General features: G+C 35.6%; 1 protein-coding gene across 2 annotated transcripts in view; it reads right to left on the bottom strand.

Moving 5' to 3' along the window:
- Positions 1–18,802, bottom strand: part of SPATA6 (spermatogenesis associated 6) — a 146,869-nt gene that overhangs the window by 58,192 nt on the left and 69,875 nt on the right. For both annotated transcript variants that reach the window (XM_082612382.1, XM_082612381.1), the window contains exons 8-9: positions 17,827–17,914; positions 11,089–11,129 (exon numbers count right to left, since the gene is read on the bottom strand). In XM_082612382.1, the coding sequence (XP_082468508.1) occupies positions 11,089–11,129; positions 17,827–17,914 (129 nt within the window). The remainder of the gene's footprint in view (positions 1–11,088; positions 11,130–17,826; positions 17,915–18,802) is intronic.

Consider the following 18,802-nt stretch of genomic DNA (forward strand, 5'->3'; position numbering starts at 1 on the left):
TAGCCCCATCCTTTGTTGGTTGCCTTTGGGTTCCTATTCCTGATCCAATGGTGTCTGGATGATAGTGTTGACATAACTCAAAACATGGTGACACATGGCTGCGTTTTCACTAGAGGCCCCAGAGATATGGCAGTTATCTGGTAAACCTAACCATCCTAGATCTTGATTAGGGTAGACTTCAAACCCTCTTTTGTATTGACCCAGCTTTCTTATCTCTTCTCTGGCATATATTCCCTGCAAATACTATGCCAATGTACCCAAGACACTAAATGCTTCTAGAAAAAAAATTAAATTAACCATATAGATTGGTTAGTTTTATTATGAATTTATTATTGTCAGTATGATATGGACACTCAAATTACTCTGACATTCTCCAATGCCAGCATCCTCATTGGAATTAATACATCCTTCCCATAATGTTCTTTAAATCTTCTGACACACTCTCACACAGATGTTTCTAACATGCTACCTCTGCTCTCCTGTGAATCTACTGAGTCCAAACATGTATGCTCCCTTCTATCTAATCTCAGAAGTTTCTTCGATCCAAGAATAACACCTACCTCCATCTGTGCTTTATCCCAATTCTTTTTCACATCCTTTGAACTTCCCTCCATTAATTATTAGCATGCTATCTGTATTTCCAGCTTCTTCCCTTCAACTGGCTCCCAACTTTTAATGCAATTCATGCCTGATCTCTCCCATTTTTATGGCTCTTCTTTTGTACATTAAAAAAACTCATTGAAGGTGCAGACTAAACATATTGCTGCTATTATTCTACCTTTCCTGTACTTATAATGTTTCATCAAAACCTACTCTTCCACAACTTATTTTATAAATCCTGTCCTTTCCTCCCAGTTCTCATACTACTTGGCCTCTGCAGCATTTGTCACTGATCAGTCCTCTTTTAGCTTTTCTCTTCTGAATTTCTCCTCCTCTGTTTCCTTAGTCACCTCTTTTTATGGTCCAGTGGACATCCTTCATCCTTCATCTCATCACTGAAATCAGTGGCTGTTCTCCAATGTCACACTTTCTGCCCCTGTCTCATGTACCTTCTCTTTGGTTGATTTCCTTTGCTTCTATTATCAAGTGTATAGTAATCTTTGAAACACTTATCTCTGGACAAGACTTAGCTTTCCAAGACTTATCTCTGGAAATCCAGAACTGAATATCCATTTCTCTGTTAGGCAGCTCTACTTGGATTTTCCACATGTAACCAAAACTCAGTAAATTTAAAATTTTTATCTCCACCATGCTCTTACGTCTGCTATTCCAGATTTCATCATTATCTTAGACCTAAGCTAAAAATCCATAATTCGTATTTCCACAACACCAAGTATGGTCCATCTCTTTATTCACTCCAGAGCAAGCTATTTATGGACAACATAAATTTTAGAATTCTGCTGTCTTGAAATCTTAAATAAATTCAAGAAAATGTCAATTCTATCAATGAAAAAAAAAGAAAATTGAGATGATTGATTGAAAATTTAGGGGACCTGTCAGATCAAATGAAAGAACTGAATAAAGTAATAACTCTATAATATCATTTAAATGGCATTAGACATAGGAAAAAGTAGAATTGGCACTGGCTTTATCAAATTGACAATGTAATGTGCACAGTTTTGAACTTTCCCAAAATATAGTGAAAGAGTTAAAAATTCTAAGACTAGAAAAATTATTGAAAGACAAAATAGAAGAAAAACTTTCCTGAACTAATGAGATACATCACAGGGGATATTATGAACTAGCAACATTAATTAAAAGAACAAAAACACCACAAAAAAAAAAGAGAATGAGAGAGAGGAACTGAATTTAATTAACAAATATTTAACTTCCAGTCACCATGTTAAATGTTGGGATTATAACAGTGAACACAACGAAGTCCCTGCCTTTATGAGCTTATGTCTTAGCAGTTACTATCAACGAAATATTTGCCCTTTTAAGAAGGTCAATTTGACCTTTAATCTTTCTCAGACTCATTTCCCTTGTATGTAAAACAGGGTTTTAATAACAGCTACCTTATAGATCTTCCGTCATTTATTTAAAGTATCTTGCAGAATGCCTAGGTGTGTGAATTAGTTATACAAGAAATATAAGTCCTTCATTATTAAGACACCATTCCAACACGGCTTCTTACTTCAACACTACCACAATTTTCACTGTTTTCCAGAATTACAGCAACATATGGTGAGCCAGCAGTCAGCTGAGAGAATCAAGCTTTCAGCCCAGAATCAAACAGCATGTAATTCAAATGACTCAGTTACAGTCCCAAATAACTGACCAAGAAATATGTGATCCAGATTGAATAAAAGAAAAAACTGAAAAGTGCTCTATTGTTGTTAGCTGTTCACAGCGACAAAGTAAAAACACAGTGAATGTCAAAAACAAGATCAAAGAGGTCCATGACCAATAAACACAAGTGTATATATTAAGAGACTGATAGAATAGAAAAAAAAAGTGCTATAATGCTGTTTCTAGAATTATATTCAAATATGAGCCACTTGGCTTATAGTAGAGAGATTATTTTCTCTTCATTAATTTCAATGCCATTTGAGTCATGCTGGCTGGCAGACCATTTCATTTTTTGTTTACTAAAATTTCTCCACAAACTAGTCAGCAACGTTTTAAATAAAGCCTCCTCTAGGTGACTACAACTGACTTTTTTTCTCTTTATCAGAATATTCACTGAGAATCTCTTGAACAACATGTTAGCTAACACACAGATCTAGAGAGGTACAGGGATTTGAACTCACAAACCAGATGAGACAGGGTATTAACACAAAGAAAACTGACAGTGAGATATGCTAGGTGGCAAATACATTCTAACGACAATATATGCAGAAGGACATTTATAGACTTCTAATGGTCTAAATGGTGGAGGTCTCATGGAGGAGGTGGATTGGAATCAAGGCCATAAGTATAGAAAAGGGGCAAACAGGGCATCCCAAGTAGAGGAAGAGGCACAAGGAAAGATAAACAATGAGTACAGTCACTTGGCTAGTTCTGTAGGAAAGTAATCAGAGAGAATATGACAGAGGTGGGGAGGGGCACACTGTAGAGAACCTTCAATGCTGCAACTCAATACTATCTGACATTTATTAAGCATCTTCTATGTATCAAGTACTGAACAAGGTAGGAGACAGTAGTCACAGGTAAATATAACAGGAGACCTCAAAGATACTACAATCCAGAATGAGAGACATGAAAAAACAAGTAATGATGAAACAATGAGGAAGGAAATTAGAACTAAATAGATATACAATAAGTAATTGTGCAGTGGGGACACAGCTGGGATGTATTACTTCCATGGAATTAGAATAAATATTTGTTTTGGAAAATTATTTATCTAAATGGGGAATGGAAGGTATAATAAGGGGGTAAGTCTTTGATAAGAATCCACTTCAAATTTTCAACCTTAAAACTCAGCTTAAGAAACGTTTTTGTAGCTCTTGTGAGTTTTCCATAGGTTGCTTATTCACTTCGAAAAACCAAATGGAATGTTATCTCTTTGGCTCATAACAGAAGAGTTACATTTCTTGGATGACTCCTCAAGAACCCTGCCTTAGAGTGTTCAAAGAACAGGGTTCAAATCCCTGCTTGTTATGTGACCCCGAGCAAGTCATGTACTCTAAGTTTTCATTTCCTTCTCTATAAACTGGGGAAATTATCTTACAGGTTTGCTACAGAAAATAAAGGAGACAAAATTAGTACAAACACAAAGCAGAGGGCTCGAGTTATGAAAGACAACAGTATTTATTTCCTCTGTTTACAGCAACCTTCATATTTAGCATAAACAGGTTTTTTTTTGTTTTACATTTATGGAAATAGTTCTTTAAATGCCATTTCTAAGATCTCAGAAATGTAATAATTCCAATATTGCAAATGTTGCAATGTATCAAGATAAAATCTAACATTTTTAAACCAATCTGAAATTGTTACAGTTAGAAAAGAAAATTTCATACACCAAACTCATTGTAATTATATAAATGTAATGTAATTAAATGACATACTTTTCAAATATGTGATACATAATGGTTTGGTTATACCATACTTATGAAATAACTTTCCTGAAAAGTTGTTTACACAATAAGTTCATAAGTTAAATAATATTTATGCTCATGAAAATTTTATATTTATAGGAACTTCAAGGTCAAATTAATGGAAGAGAGAACCACTAAGTATAAATAGGAACCAGGAAATTCACTTATCCAACAAATATTTGTTGAAAGCCCATTTAGTGCCTGGTACTACACACCATGCTTTAAAATTTCTCCTTTGTCATGGGACATAAAACTTAAGAAATAAATAAAAATAATTCTAATGGAATTTGCTGGGAAGTAGTTGAGAATGAAGACTATAGGAAAGAAGTGCAGTAGAGGTACTATTTTCAGGATAGTAAGAACAAAGCACAGTTCTGATTCAAAAGGGAGAGAAGCAGATATTGGTAACTGAGATCAGTTTCTCAATTTTGCTGAAAACATTCCTTTTGAATCCTACTGAAGGGAATGATCCATTCCTACCTTATCCAATTTAAAAATACATATGCTCAACTATCTGGTTTGGTTTAAGGAAGATGTACTTTCGTTACACTGAAGAAAAATTTAGAAGAAATTCCAAAATAATGCAATGAAAATGATAAGTAATTCCTAAGTGTGTCCATCTTTAGGGGGTAGGGGGAAATTCCTCCTTTCTTAGACCACTGTTCAATGCACTTATATAAGTAACTTGTTTAATCCTCACAACGACCCTATGTGGTTTTTTTTTTTTTTTCGGTACACGGGCCTCTCACTGTTGTGGCCTTTCCTGTTGCGGAGCACAGGCTCCAGACGTGCAAGCTCAGCGGCCATGGCTCACAGGCCCAGCCGCTCTGCGGCATGTGGGTTCCTCCCGGACCAGAACACGAACCTGTGTCCCTTGCATCGGTAGGCGGACTCTCAACCACTGCGCCACCAGGGAAGTCCCCTATGTGGTATTTTTATTACCTACACTTTACAAGAGAGGAAACTGAAGCAAAGTCAAACAGCTATTAAGTGGTAGGGGTCCCAGGCCAGTGAACTATGAGAGATCCACAGCGGAAAAAAATGGAAAATTCCCACAGCCCAGGCCTCACAGGATGCCTATGAGGAAAGTTCCACAGAAGATGCACTAACAATCTGATTTACTAACAACCCAATAAAAAGAGCCAAGGAATAAACCGACAGACTGTTCCCAAGGAAGAAATAAAATATCCCCCAATTAATTTTATGATGTGATCATAACATTTCTACCAAACCACTCAAGAAAAGTACAAGAAAGGTAATTAGAGACCACTCTTACTAGTGACCATATGTGAGAAAATATCTTAAGTAAAATATTAACAAATTAAATTTAGTGATGTTCAAAAAAAGAATACAACATGATTAAGCTGGGTACATTCAAAGAATACAAGAATGGGTTATCAATAGAAAATCTATTAATTCACTATAGAAAAATCATTATCAACTCAATAGATGCTGAAAAAATTATTCAATAACATCCAACATCCACTCGTAATTAAAAAATATACATACCTTGCAAACAAGGAATTTCAAAGGGAACTTCCTTAACTTGCTAAAGGATATCTAACAAAAATCTACTGCAAATAACATTCATAGGTGTGAAACCTTCGACATGATCTTATCAAAGACAGGATCAAGACAACACAGTATTAGTTCATGCTGCAGCATATCAGGCTGCATTGAAAGAGCAAATTAAGTTTGAAAATTAGTGGCTTAACATAATAAAGGTTCATTTTTCCCTATGCTAGGTTAGCAAAAGAATCACACTTCACAAAATTGCCCAAGGACCCGGGCTGATGAGACAGGCTGAACAACTTATAGCTGTACCATCTAGAACATGAGACCTCATTATCACTGTAACAAGAGAGAGTTCATATCAATTCTTCTATGCTGCACCCTGGAAGGGATCCACATAATTTACATGTATAGTCCATTGGCTGGAACTAGGCCCTATACACCTGCAAGAAGGCTTGAAAATATGGGAGAGGACATGAATAGCCAATAAGCAATAAATGTCTCTGCCACATCCTGATCACCACTTTCATTTAACAATGTATTGAAAATCCTAGTAAGTCAAGACAAATAAATAATTTGAAAGGCAGAAATAAAATTCATTGTTTGTTGAGGATATGGTTTTCTCTATTAAAAAATTCAAGAATATCTAAGACAAGAATGTTATATAAAAATGTATTGAAGACCCCATACATCAGTAAAACACATAAAAATGTAATTTTACATAATCTTTCCTAATGGTAAGAGAGAAGTTGGGAGTGGAGAGGGACAAGGCATTCTAGAGGTGACAGAAGAAATGACTAGCTTTCCATCACAATTCATCTTTCCCTCCTCCAGAGCAGAATTACTGCTGAGAAGCAATCCTTGCATCTAGATGTGGCCATCTGATTAGTTCTTGGCAAACAGAGTGTAGGTAAAAATGTTATGTGTTAATTCCAGGCCAAAGTTTTTAAGAAAGAGATATGCCTCTTCAGATTCTCCTTCATTTTCCACCATGTGAAGAGGACAGCAAAGCTCTAGAGTAAGGCAAAGGCACAGAATGGGGTCACTGCACGGAAAAATAGTATGCAGATTAGAGGCACCCTAAATTAACTATTATGTGAATAAAAACTAAATTTCTATTATATTAACGTCCTGAAGTTTGTAGGTTTATTTCTATAGCAAATAGCATTATCCCAAACAATTCAGAAATCAGTATCTTACTGTACTGGTATTAACATAGACCTAAATATGTATTGGCCTGTAAGTCAGGAACAAGAAGCAAGGGAATAGATACTTGAGGATTGAAAATTTAAGATCCAATAATGCAGTAGCAAAATAAAATTGTGGCCTGCAACAGCTTGGAAGATAGACCACATAACTTTCAAGCTTATTATCTCTAGGAAAATAGCTGTAAAGGACAAGAGATGTAGTGTTGGATTTTACTTATACTGAGCAAGGGATTTCAAGAATGACGAGCTCAGGAGAGATTGGTTTGAGAGCAGAAATGAAATAGTATAGAAAGATTTTAGTAATCGAGGGCCTCTCAGGGCCAGGAAAAGTGAGTGCCAACTGCGTGTGGACACAAAATGTGGAAGGTTAAGACAGAAAAAGGCTTTGAGCTTTGAACAAAGGGCCATTAAAACTTTTAAACAGAGAAATGAAATCCTAAGACAAAAATCAGATTGAGGAGGTTGCTTCCCATCTGAGCCTACTTCAAAGGGCCTCAAGGTAAGTGCCATTAAAAGGCATAAGAACTAAAGAAATAAATCAGACTTCTGAATTATATTTAGAGGGAAAAAAGCAACTTTGTGTGTATTTACTGAAACATTAAACTGACTGGAAGCAAATAAATGAGAAGTTGATACTTGCCTAAGTCTATATTGCCTAAGAAATCAAGAACCTGGCCTTTAAGAGCCTAAGTCTATAAAATAGCTCTCAGGCCCCAAAACTTTTAACAGCAGGAAGTGGGCTAGAAAACTATGCAGTCCCAAGAGATCAAATCCTCCAAACCCATTTCAGAGAGGATAACTCACTGCCATGTGGGATAATAAATGGACATGGAAAAACCAGCTGCAGGGTAGAGTCAGGGTCCATGGAGAGTAAGGTCTAAGAAAGGACATTCCTCTACTATCAGCATTTATCATTGCTGTAGACTAGTAACTGCTCTTCATTCTCTATTTCTCCCTTTTGCAAGTAAGAGCACCATTTTTTCCAGTTATCCTATCCCTGCTCTAACAAAACATACCAGAAATGAGGTTCAGGTAAAGTGAGAAGGTGAGGGAGGGGAGAAGTAACTTGTCTTGGTTCACAGGTCACTGGATCACAGGGAGTCTACCTGGATCTGGCTTATCCAACACTCAAAGATCCTGAACTTCAAGCTAGATTCAAGTGGAACTTGAATGATGGAACTTCAAGTGATTTTCCTGGAAGAGGACAAAAGTATGTTCTGTGTGAGGGAAGAAAGGGATATTTGGTGGCAGATAGGCAGACTATGACAGATATGGTCAGTGGTCTACTAAAATCTATGACCCCTCTTCAGTGGAAAACAGTTGCCTAACTAGGATCTCTATTTGCCAGCCACCTTCCTCATCTTGCTTCTAGATGTGACTAGTTCTTGTCAATGGGATATAAGAAGTGAGTTAATTCACTTCCAGGGTTTTTTTAAAATTAATTAATTAATTTTTGGCTGCATTGGGTCATTCATTTGAATGTCTAGCAATGAAAGGACAAAGAAACAGGGAACAATAAAGATATAGGGAGGCAGGTTGAGAGGTGTGTTCTTTTTCTGAGAACTTTGTATTTATAGAACAGCTGATTATAATGCATCCAGGGTGAAGAGAGGTGACTTTGGCCAAAAGAACAGCTAATGACCAAGTAACTAGAAATCTTAAAGAGGGAGGTGGAAGATATAATAGGTATGAAGAAGTAGGAAAACCAGAAAATAAATATGTTAAATAGCCATTATCCCTCAATATATGCCCTCCACTCAAGCCAGACCAGTAGTTTCCCCCCTGCCTCCAGGACAATGTACTTATTCTAAACTCCAAGGCTTTTTCATGTTGTTTTCCTTCTAAGACATTTTTCTCTCCTTTCCCTTGCCTCTGCAGAATGTATTTCTCAACAGAACTCAGTCCAAGTCCCACTTTTCTAAAAAATTTTTGCAAGCACTCCTAGTTTCATAATTCTTCTCCTTGTAGAAATCCTATAGTGTTCCACTACCAGTTACTATATGCCTATAAGAAAATAGCCCTTAAGTTTTTTCATAGAAAAGACAGAACTGTTCAATGCTGCATATGTATTTCTGTGAAAATCTACCTCTTCAATACAGAAATAATCCCGTGTACTTACCACCCACAGCCTTACAAAGGTAGTATGAATGATCAACTTCTACTCTAACTCTAAAAGTGAAGAATACAGAGGTGAGGGTGGGTGGATATTAAAGATAAATAGGGGCTTCCCTGGTGGCGCAGTGGTTGAGAGTCCACCTGCCGATGCAGGGAACGCGGGTTCGTGCCCCGGTCTGGGAGGATCCCACATGCCGCGGAGCGGCTGGGCCCGTGAGCCATGGCCACTGAGCCTGCGCGTCCGGAGCCTGTGCTCCGCAACGGGAGCAGCCACAACAGTGAGAGGCCCACGTACCACAAAAAAAAAAAAAAAAGATAAATAGAAGTGAAGTTCTTTTAAAGAGTTCATTTAGAAAAGAGGATTATAAATATATCATCTACCTTTAAATGGACCAGTCAATGTAGAACTGGATTATAGTTACCTTAGGATAAAGATTAGTGTCCTATAAACTTTATACCTTTCTCCCCATTCTATACTTTTATATATTTGGTTTACTTGTTTTCTCTTCATAATCCACTCACACAACACATATTTTAGGAATCCACACTGTATATCAGACAATATCTAGCAACTGTCAATAAGCAAGATCAATAAGATCCTTGCCATTCTGGAACTTACAGATTAGTAAAAAAAAAACCAAAGATGCAAATAAAGAAGAAAATAAATAAAACTTGTGAAACATGACTTGAAGATAGGCTTGTCCCTTAGGTATTACAACTAAGGTAACTTCCCTGGGCCCCATGCAAGACAACAAACATTATGCTTTTTGATGCGTGTGTGTGCGTGTGCATGCATGCACATATATATCACACAGATCAGTACCCATGTATGTGTCTGAATAAATTCCACATAATAGGGTGGGTCTGCACCAGGGGAATTATGCCAGGCCCACACTCCTCTAAGGACAGCCTTAAGCAAGGGCATGACCCTATACAAATGCTATACAAGGAACCGTTCTATTCAAGTGCTATATCCACGTCTATACTAGTAGTTCTCAAATGCCAATCCTTGGATAGACAGCAAAAGAGTTGCATAAGAATCACCTGGAAACTTGTTTAAAATAAAAATTTCTAGTCTACAGTCTCAACAATTTTAATTTAGTAGGCCTGGAATGAACTTTTATAAAGTTCCACCTTGATGATTCTGACAATCTGGTAGATCTGGCCCCTTAGTCACATGGTGCCTTGGCTTGTTCCATATTTCTTTTATCACAATCAAAGCATGGCAAAGAGCTATGCTGTTCAGTGCCAGTAAGCATGGGATAAGTTGTTTTCAAGTAAATAAACAAGGGTTTTATAAGGAAAGCTATGTTTTTTGTTTTGTTTTGTTTTCCCAACTATGATGCCTCTTCTTATTAAGAAGCTTACACTTAGGGACAGAAAAGAAAAACTCTGGGGCAGTGCTTCTCAAAATGTAGAACATGAACTACTAGTGGTATAGCAGATAACTTAGTATGGTACCCAAAATGAATTTAGATGATACACAAGATTATTTTATATAGCACATGGACATACACTAAAAGGGTACTGAATCCCAAAAGAAAAAATATATTTTCTTTTCAATTCTCTTTCAATCAGAAATCTTCAGTTAGCTGTTGGTATGTCTCCTATACCTGTCTATCATTGCTTATCTCATTTTAAGAAAAAGAGAACATGTCTCAGAGCCTTTGGAAAACAATAGTTTTCTAGCCAGAATTTAGTAACATTGTTTTGTTTTTGCTGTATTTTTAAGGCTATCATCCATTTAAAGTATATGACACTGATTTTTCATTTACACTGGTGAAATAAATAAAAACAAGGTGACTTTTTAAAAGACAGCATAAATTACATGCAGGTATTGTAAAAATTATGAGGATGCTCTATGAATGACTGAAATTTAGAAATACTACTGTGTGAGGTATCACTAAAAGTAGCAACCAATTTCTCTCTGTCTCTGTCTCTCTCTCACAGACACACACACACACATATGCACATATATAAACAAGTAATGAACAATCAAAAGTCACAAAATATTTGTAGCAAGACACTCAATGAAAAGTCTATCCTACCACCTGACAACATACACAAAATAATGATATTCCATAATATGACAATTATTGTTTGTAAATTTCTTGACTAAATGAATATGATAATATCTGACCATACATATAAGAAATTTACTAATGCTCTAATCTGAAAGCCAGGATAATTACTGTTCTGCAATTTATACTACATACCTTATAATCCTTGGGTCGGTAGCAGCCAAGATGAGAATGATCTAAAAAAGGATGTACAAAAGAAACTATAAATATTTCTTATCAAAAAGAAGAAATTTGTTTTCATCTTTGATTTTTTCCTACAATCACTCTGTTTCTACAATTATACTTCATACAGCAGTTTTCAGAAATAACTTAAAAATTCTTCAATAATGTTACAAAGATAAGCAACAAGTTAAAATCTGTATCAGTTCTTCAGCAATTAAGTGATTTCAAATAGTATTTTCATTACAGTAGGAGATATCTGATACAGGCCAGATTAATTTTTAGTTGATAAACCAATTTGTCTACATGAAATGGATAATTTTTAGTTGACAAACCAGTTTATGAAGAAATATAATTTGAATATATAGATTTGATAGATACTGCCAAACTACATGTGTTCCTAATCTTGGAGTCCATGCTTGAATTAAGTGAGCGTAATGGAAACAGGACCAGCTTTAGACGGTGGGAGCATACTGTCCTGTAGTGTACAGCTCTTGCTGACAAATAGATGTGCATTACAGTGCAGGCTCCAGCACTTCCAATATGGCCCTGGGCACATTATCTAATCTTTCTAAGTCTCAGATTCCTCAATTTTCTAATGCAGGGGTCCCCAAGCCACAGGCCACAGACTGATACTGGTCCTTGGCCCGTTAGGAACCAGGCCGCACAGCAGGAGGGGTGAGCAGCGGGTGAGTGAGCAAAGCTTCATCTGCCACTCCCTATTGCTCGCCATTACCGCCTGAACCATCCCCCTTCCCCACCCCACCACCACCTCCGCCAGTGGGAAAACTGTCTTCCATGAAACCAGTCCCTGGTGCCAAAAAGGCTGGGGACCACTGGTCTAATGTACCTCTTCCGTAATATTGTTTTAAAGATTACATTAGATATTACATGTAAGGCAATACCATAAATGTTAACTATTATTACTAACAGCATCATCAACATCATTACTATTGAATTCTAAGTCAAACAAGGCCAGGTTCAACTTCCACCACTTATCATACATGTTAGTTTCATCAAGTTATACAATTAATCTGTTTTTCATTCCTCATTTTAAGAGTATGAAGACAATGCTTACCTTACCTCAGAGAGTTATAGTGATGATTAAATTATACAATTTATAAAAGTACCTAGCATAGCATCTACAACAGTGGACTATAAAGCTATTCCAAATCTCTCCCTAAGCCAAAGACCACTACATTGTAGATGCAGATCTGGGGTTTTACTCATTACTTGAAGGAGTCAAGTTTTAAGTATTATAATCTCTGTTATATTGATAGATAAGAAAATCAGAACCATAATTTGCAATTCTACTTCTTTACTAATACATTCCAGTCAAAAACATTCTATATTTTACCTTCCCAAACCACCTTGTACAGAAAAAAAAATGCTATGTGGATAGAGACCCAGGATAGTCTATATTTAGTCAATTAGCTTTCATTTATAGCACAAGATGTTTGTTTTCCAAGTGTCCTGAGCCATTATAGAGGGTAGCTGAAACATTAATGTCTTTCACACAAGGTCAACTTCACCATTTAATTCAGTAAGATCCAACTTACTTCAACTGCTTTTCAAAATTCAAAATAAAACTAACTCCCAACCTAACTCCTCTTCTGTAAAGTCTAATGTACAACATGGCCACAAGTAGCAGAAGAAATAAAAGAATGATAAGGACACACTGAGTCTAATTCTCCAAACATGCTAACTTTGAAAATTAAGGTAATAATTTCTATACATAATATATATTCGTTTTGGTAGCTAATGTAATATTCAAAATATCAATATATTAAAACACAGGAATGTCTTCTGCTCTCCACAAACCACTTATAAACTTATCCTAATTCAGACAATTTTATATAATTTTCTTTCACTTTTATAAATTAAGCTATTACTTTGATCTGAGGTTTCCTAATGTTCACATTTAATCACCTTTACCAACAATTAGGTATTAACTATATTCTAAATGCAGGAGATAGAGGAGATAAAAGTCATGGCCCATGGTCATGAAGTGCTTATAATTTACTTTAGTTAAGTTATACGAAGTTGAATAACAGCAGCATAAAAGAACAGGCTAAATCAGAATGGTACAGGCAATTAATGCTATTAAAAAGTCATATCAGGGATACATCTCTCAAAGTTGAAGACCATCAGGAAAAACTTCCTAAAGGAGGAAAAAGTTGAGCTGGGCCTTAATGAGTGGGTCACACTTAAGAAAAGTATGAAGAACAAGAGCTAATTTAGATCGTGTGTGTGTGTGTGTGTGTGTGCGCGCGCGCGTGCACGCGCACGTGCATGCACGACCTTGAACAACTTACTCTACTTCCTTAAATCTCAGATTTCTTCATCTATAAAATGAGGATAAATAATAGCACCTAAAATTCTTGAGGTTACTGTGAGTAATTAATCAATAAAATATTAAGCATTTAGAATAGTGGCTAGCAGAAAACACAATAATATTAGTTATTATTTGATTCTCCAATAATCTCATGAAATCAGTGTTACAAACTGAATATTTGTGTTCTCCCAAAATTCATATGTTGAAGCCCTACCTCTCAAAGTGATGGTATTTGGAAATGAGACCCTTAGGTGGTAATTAGGGTTAGATGAGGTCATGAGGGTGGGGCCTCATAATGGAAAGAGTGCCCTTATAAGAAGAGACAGTCAGATCTTGCACTTGAGCTCTGGTGTGCTCACTCATTCACTCATGCTCTCTCTCCCCTTTTATTCTAAAAATAGATATTAGTGATTTCACAACTGTGCAAACTTATTAAAAATTATTTAATTGTAAACTTATAACAAGTGCATTTTATGATATATAAATTATACCTCAATAAAGCTGTTAAAAATGTTTTTTAAATAATAGAGAATTAAAGAAACTAAAAAAGGAGTTCCTAAAAATGACACTCTGCAAATTAAGGAGGCACACAAACAAATGAGATATTTTGCTGGTAAGTATATACATGATGATTACATACATTTTATTCAGAAAAGAAAATATTACCATTTATTGCTATCTACTCAAGATATGACCTATTAGGATTTGGGATGTTATTTCCAATTTATTTGACATAAAAATAATAACCATTCTAACAAAGGGACTAGTGGAAGCTCATAAAAGATTACAGTCTTGTGTAGAATTGAAACTCATGACAGAATCTTCAAATGAAGAGAATAAGAGACGTTTCCTCCAAGGGGGAGACAGAGTCTAATATCTTTCCTAAATCCTAAGCAAATTTTAAAAAGGCCAGGATGTTGCTCTTGATTTCCTCTTTAAAATGCACAAATGATTGGATAAAGCTTCCATATATTCTTGAGGTGTAAGAGATACTGAGTTTCTTCAAAAGGACTGCACAAATTACAATTAGAATTATATATCAAGGAAATTCCGGACGGAGAAAATTTGAAAATTTTATTTAAAAAAATACACTCAGGGGCCTCCCTGGTGGCGCAGTGGTTGAGAGTCCGCCTGCCGATGCAGGGGATACGGGTTCGTGCCCCGGTCTGGGAGGATCCCATATGCCGCGGAGCGGCTGGGCCCGTGAGCCATGGCCGCTGAGCCTGTGCGTCCGGAGCCTGTGCTCCGCAACGGGAGAGGCCACAACAGTGAGAGGCCCGCGTACAGCAAAAAAAAAAAAAAAAAAAAAAAAAAAAAACTCAAATGAAAGTAGGAAAAGTGGTAGGAAAGTGGTGGAAAAGAAAGGAAGTTGGGGTTAGAAGACCTGGGTTCTACACTGTACACGGCTATTCTGTAGCTCTCCAAAATGTTACGTAACCTCTCTAAGCCTCTGTCACTCTTCCTGATCAAATATAGTTACATCCATCTTCACATTATTATGAGGACTAAATAAATCAATGTTGGTGAAAATGGTAACCTATAGGAACTTAAGAATTATTAGGCAAGATAATTTGGTAAGAAAATGTTCAAGAAGAATTTTCATTAAAGATAGTCATAAGTGAAAATTCACTATGTGTAAGATAGTCTATCATAAGAAATTCACATATGTATTTAAATAGCTGATAAGAACCCAAAGCACAATTGCTCAACTGCCAACCAGAAAAAAAAAAAAAGTAGTCCAAAGAATAGGGGCATTAAAATTAGAGAAATGAGAAGGGAAAACTCTTTTTGGTAAAAGGCAAATAATAAATGTATAAAGAAAAATGAAATTTTAAAAAATATTTGGTAAACATCACTGTAATAAATTGTTTCAGGCAAGAATCATCAATGATGCTAAAGGGGTCGAAGTCGAAGAGAATTACATAGTTTCAATCTTCCCATAATTACAAAGGGAAGGAAGAAAATAGCACCTTCATGCTGGAGAAACCGAGCAGACACCATCTTAATCAAGTGAGCAAATTAACATCACCAGTAACAAAGCAACATCACATACATCCTGACATGATGCACTGAGAGTAATACATCACTTCTGTTGTATTCTGGGAGAAAATGAATAAATCTAATCATGAGGGAAAAAAAATCAAACAAACCCAAATTGAGGGAGATCTATTAAAAAACTGGCCCTTATTCTTCAAAATTATCACACCATTAAACACAAAGAAAGACTAAGAAACTGATCCATATTAAAGAAAACTAAAGAAAGAGACATGGCAACTGAACCTTATGTATGTTGTGGAATTTCTTTTGCTATAAAGATATTACTAGAACAAGTGGCAAAATATGACTTAGGTTTACAGTTTAGTTAACATTATATCATTAATTTCCTGTTTTGATACTTGCATCACATTAAGAAAACAACTGTATTAGTTTCCTCAGGCTGTTATCTACCATAGACTAGGTGGCTTAAACCACAGACATTTATTTCTCATAGTTCTAGAGGCTGGAAGTCTGAGATGTGGGTGCCAGCACAGCCAGGTTCCAGTGAGATCTCTCATTCTGGCTTGAGGATGGCTGCCTTTTGGCTATGTCCTTACATGAGAGAGAGAGAAAAGCAAGATCTCTGGTGTCTCTTCTTATAAGGGCACTAATCCTATCATGAGGACCCCACTCCATAAACTCATCTACACCTAATTACCTCCCAAAGGTAATGACCCATCTCCAGATACCATCACTGGGGGGTTAGAGTTTCAACATATGAACTTTGAGGGACACAATTCAGCCCATGGCAATGTCCTTGTCAAGAAAAGTTTATACACAGACACTCATACAGAGATGGAGGCAGGGAGGAGAAAGAGAGAGAGGAAGAGAGAAAAGCAAATATTAATATTTGTGGACTCTGAGTAAAAGGTGTAGGGGAATTCTTTGTACTATCTCAACTTTCTGTAAGTCTGAAATTATGTCAAATTAACAAGAAAAAAAAGCACCTCATTATTGACCTCTCTGATTGTACCTCTACACAGGCAGCTGACTGTTTTGATTAGAAGTTACCAGAAACTATAACAGTTCTGCTGGCAAATACATAATAATTGTCAAGGGAAATCAGACATTTAAGTGCATTCTACAAACATCTTCCAAAGAAATGTCTATATTGAAGCTATTTTCATTTTTCTGGTTCTGAAAACTTATTTACTCTATGTCTATAAATTTAGTCCAAGAGGGGAAACATCTGTTGGATGGGGAATATCCCTTGGAGGGGAAAGTCCAAGAGTATAACATCTGTTCTTAATTTCATATAATCTGCTATTCTGAGTATGAAAGACTTATTGATCACCCCATTTATCTCCCAGTTAGTGCTGAAAAAGCAAAATAAATGAGCACAAACTCTTCATGTTCTCAGATAAGAATGTTTCATATCCCAATTTTTAAAAACAGACAGATTATACACTAGCATTTAGAAACAAAAAAGAGACAGAGCTCACTACATGTTGATTGTATTTTTTCACTCTCACTTTTCTATGCCTTTTTTTTTAGTGTGCAGTAAATTAACTTAAAAGCTGCTGGTAGATACTTGGTAAACTGACTAGCTAATGTCTACAGATATTAACACTTACATATGTCTAATTATAAAATACTATTTAATCTCCTTCATAAAAATCATCTTCATATTAAACTTAAGAAACAACTTATCTAACCATCAGGACCAGGCCTAAAAATGAAAAAAAATTATTATAAACTAAATCTAAAGGATGTTATCTTTCCAGAAATATAAATAATAAGTATTATTTTGACAGCTGATATTTATTAAGTGTCCAGTGTGCTAGAGCATTTTACATGGTAATATTTATCATGTTATCATCATTCTTCAATAAACTAACTGATTATCAGAGTAGTTAAAGTGATTTGTTCAAGAGTGCCCAGTTTATAAATAAGTGGTAGAGAAAGTATTCAAATATATGTGTAAATGTATGTCCAAAACCTATAAACCTGAACTCTTTTTACAATGGTGTTTCCCAAAGCCTGTTCCATAAACTAAGTAATATATGTTAAGGAGAGGAAAAGCTTTCATGGTCAAATAAATTTAGAAATTGTTGAGCAAAACAAAAGGTTTTTAAAAAAAATTTTTTTACTAAAAGGTATATAGTCTTTAATATGCTAATATGTGTTTTGAATCTCAAAGATGAAGATGGTTTATAGCAGCACAGAAATTCTATTATTTTTAGAGAGTATTGACATGGGTGTCCCACAAGTTGTAAAAGGTGGCATTATACCATATTTTCCAATACAGCCAAGATTCCGGTTTTATTAATTGATGCCAAGATAAAGACTTGAATGTAGCCAAGAGAACTAAAACAGATGAAGAGAGATAACTTGTAGCTAACCATTGTGCAGCCTGGACCATCCATCTCTTTCACAGTCTCTGCCAGAAGATCCAAATAAAGCATCAGCCCTGGGACTTGGGGGATCAACCTAGAATAAGGAAGATTTCAATGTAAAAAAGAGCTTAAATATTTTTTTCAGTCTCATAGCATCAGAAAATCAATTGCAGTACATAGATCCCATATCATCAAGTTAACATGATACTGCCTATACAGTTGAAGGATGTTCCAAGATCAGAGCTTAGCCGAGTATTTTGCTGTTTGTTTTTAAATAAAATTTAAGTTAAACTCCAGAAATTTTAAATTATATTTTGAATCCACTCTAAAATGAACAGATTTACAGTTGAAATGTCCATTACTTTATTGCCTAGTTTGCTTCCTATTACAAAGTTAAAAACAGGGAAATCTTACTTTGCCACATTTAAAAAACAAGTTTAGCCATTTACTACTTATCTCCTTAGCATATAGATTTTGAATTTAGTGTCTTTACTTGGTTGTGTTCAGGAGTCAGCATTCTGAGTATAGTAATAAAAGATATTAACAGTTATCCACATTTTCTAACAAAAAAAAGTCAGAATGATATAAGTCTGTGCAAAAAAGACAGCTCTACTTACCAAAATTAAAAACTTTGTACATAAAAGAACAATATCAAGAAAGTGAAAAGGCAACCCATGTAGTAGGAGAAAATATTTGCAAATCATTATCTGAAAAGGCATTAATATCCAGAATATATAAAGAAACATCTAAAACTCAATCTAAAAAACTCAATTAAAAGTTGGGCAAAGGACTTAAGAAGACATTTCTCCAAAAGATATACAAATGACCAATAAGCACATGGAAAATCATTCAACATCACTAATCATAAAGGAAGTACAAATCAAAATTCTAGTTTACCTCCATCAGGATGGCCATTATCAAAAACCAGAAAATAACAAGTGTCGACAAGGATATGGAGAAATTGAACCGCTTGTGCACTCTT

This window comes from Mesoplodon mirus, assembly GCF_964341445.2.
Source record: "Mesoplodon mirus genome assembly, chromosome: 3".
NCBI lineage: Eukaryota > Metazoa > Chordata > Mammalia > Artiodactyla > Ziphiidae > Mesoplodon > Mesoplodon mirus.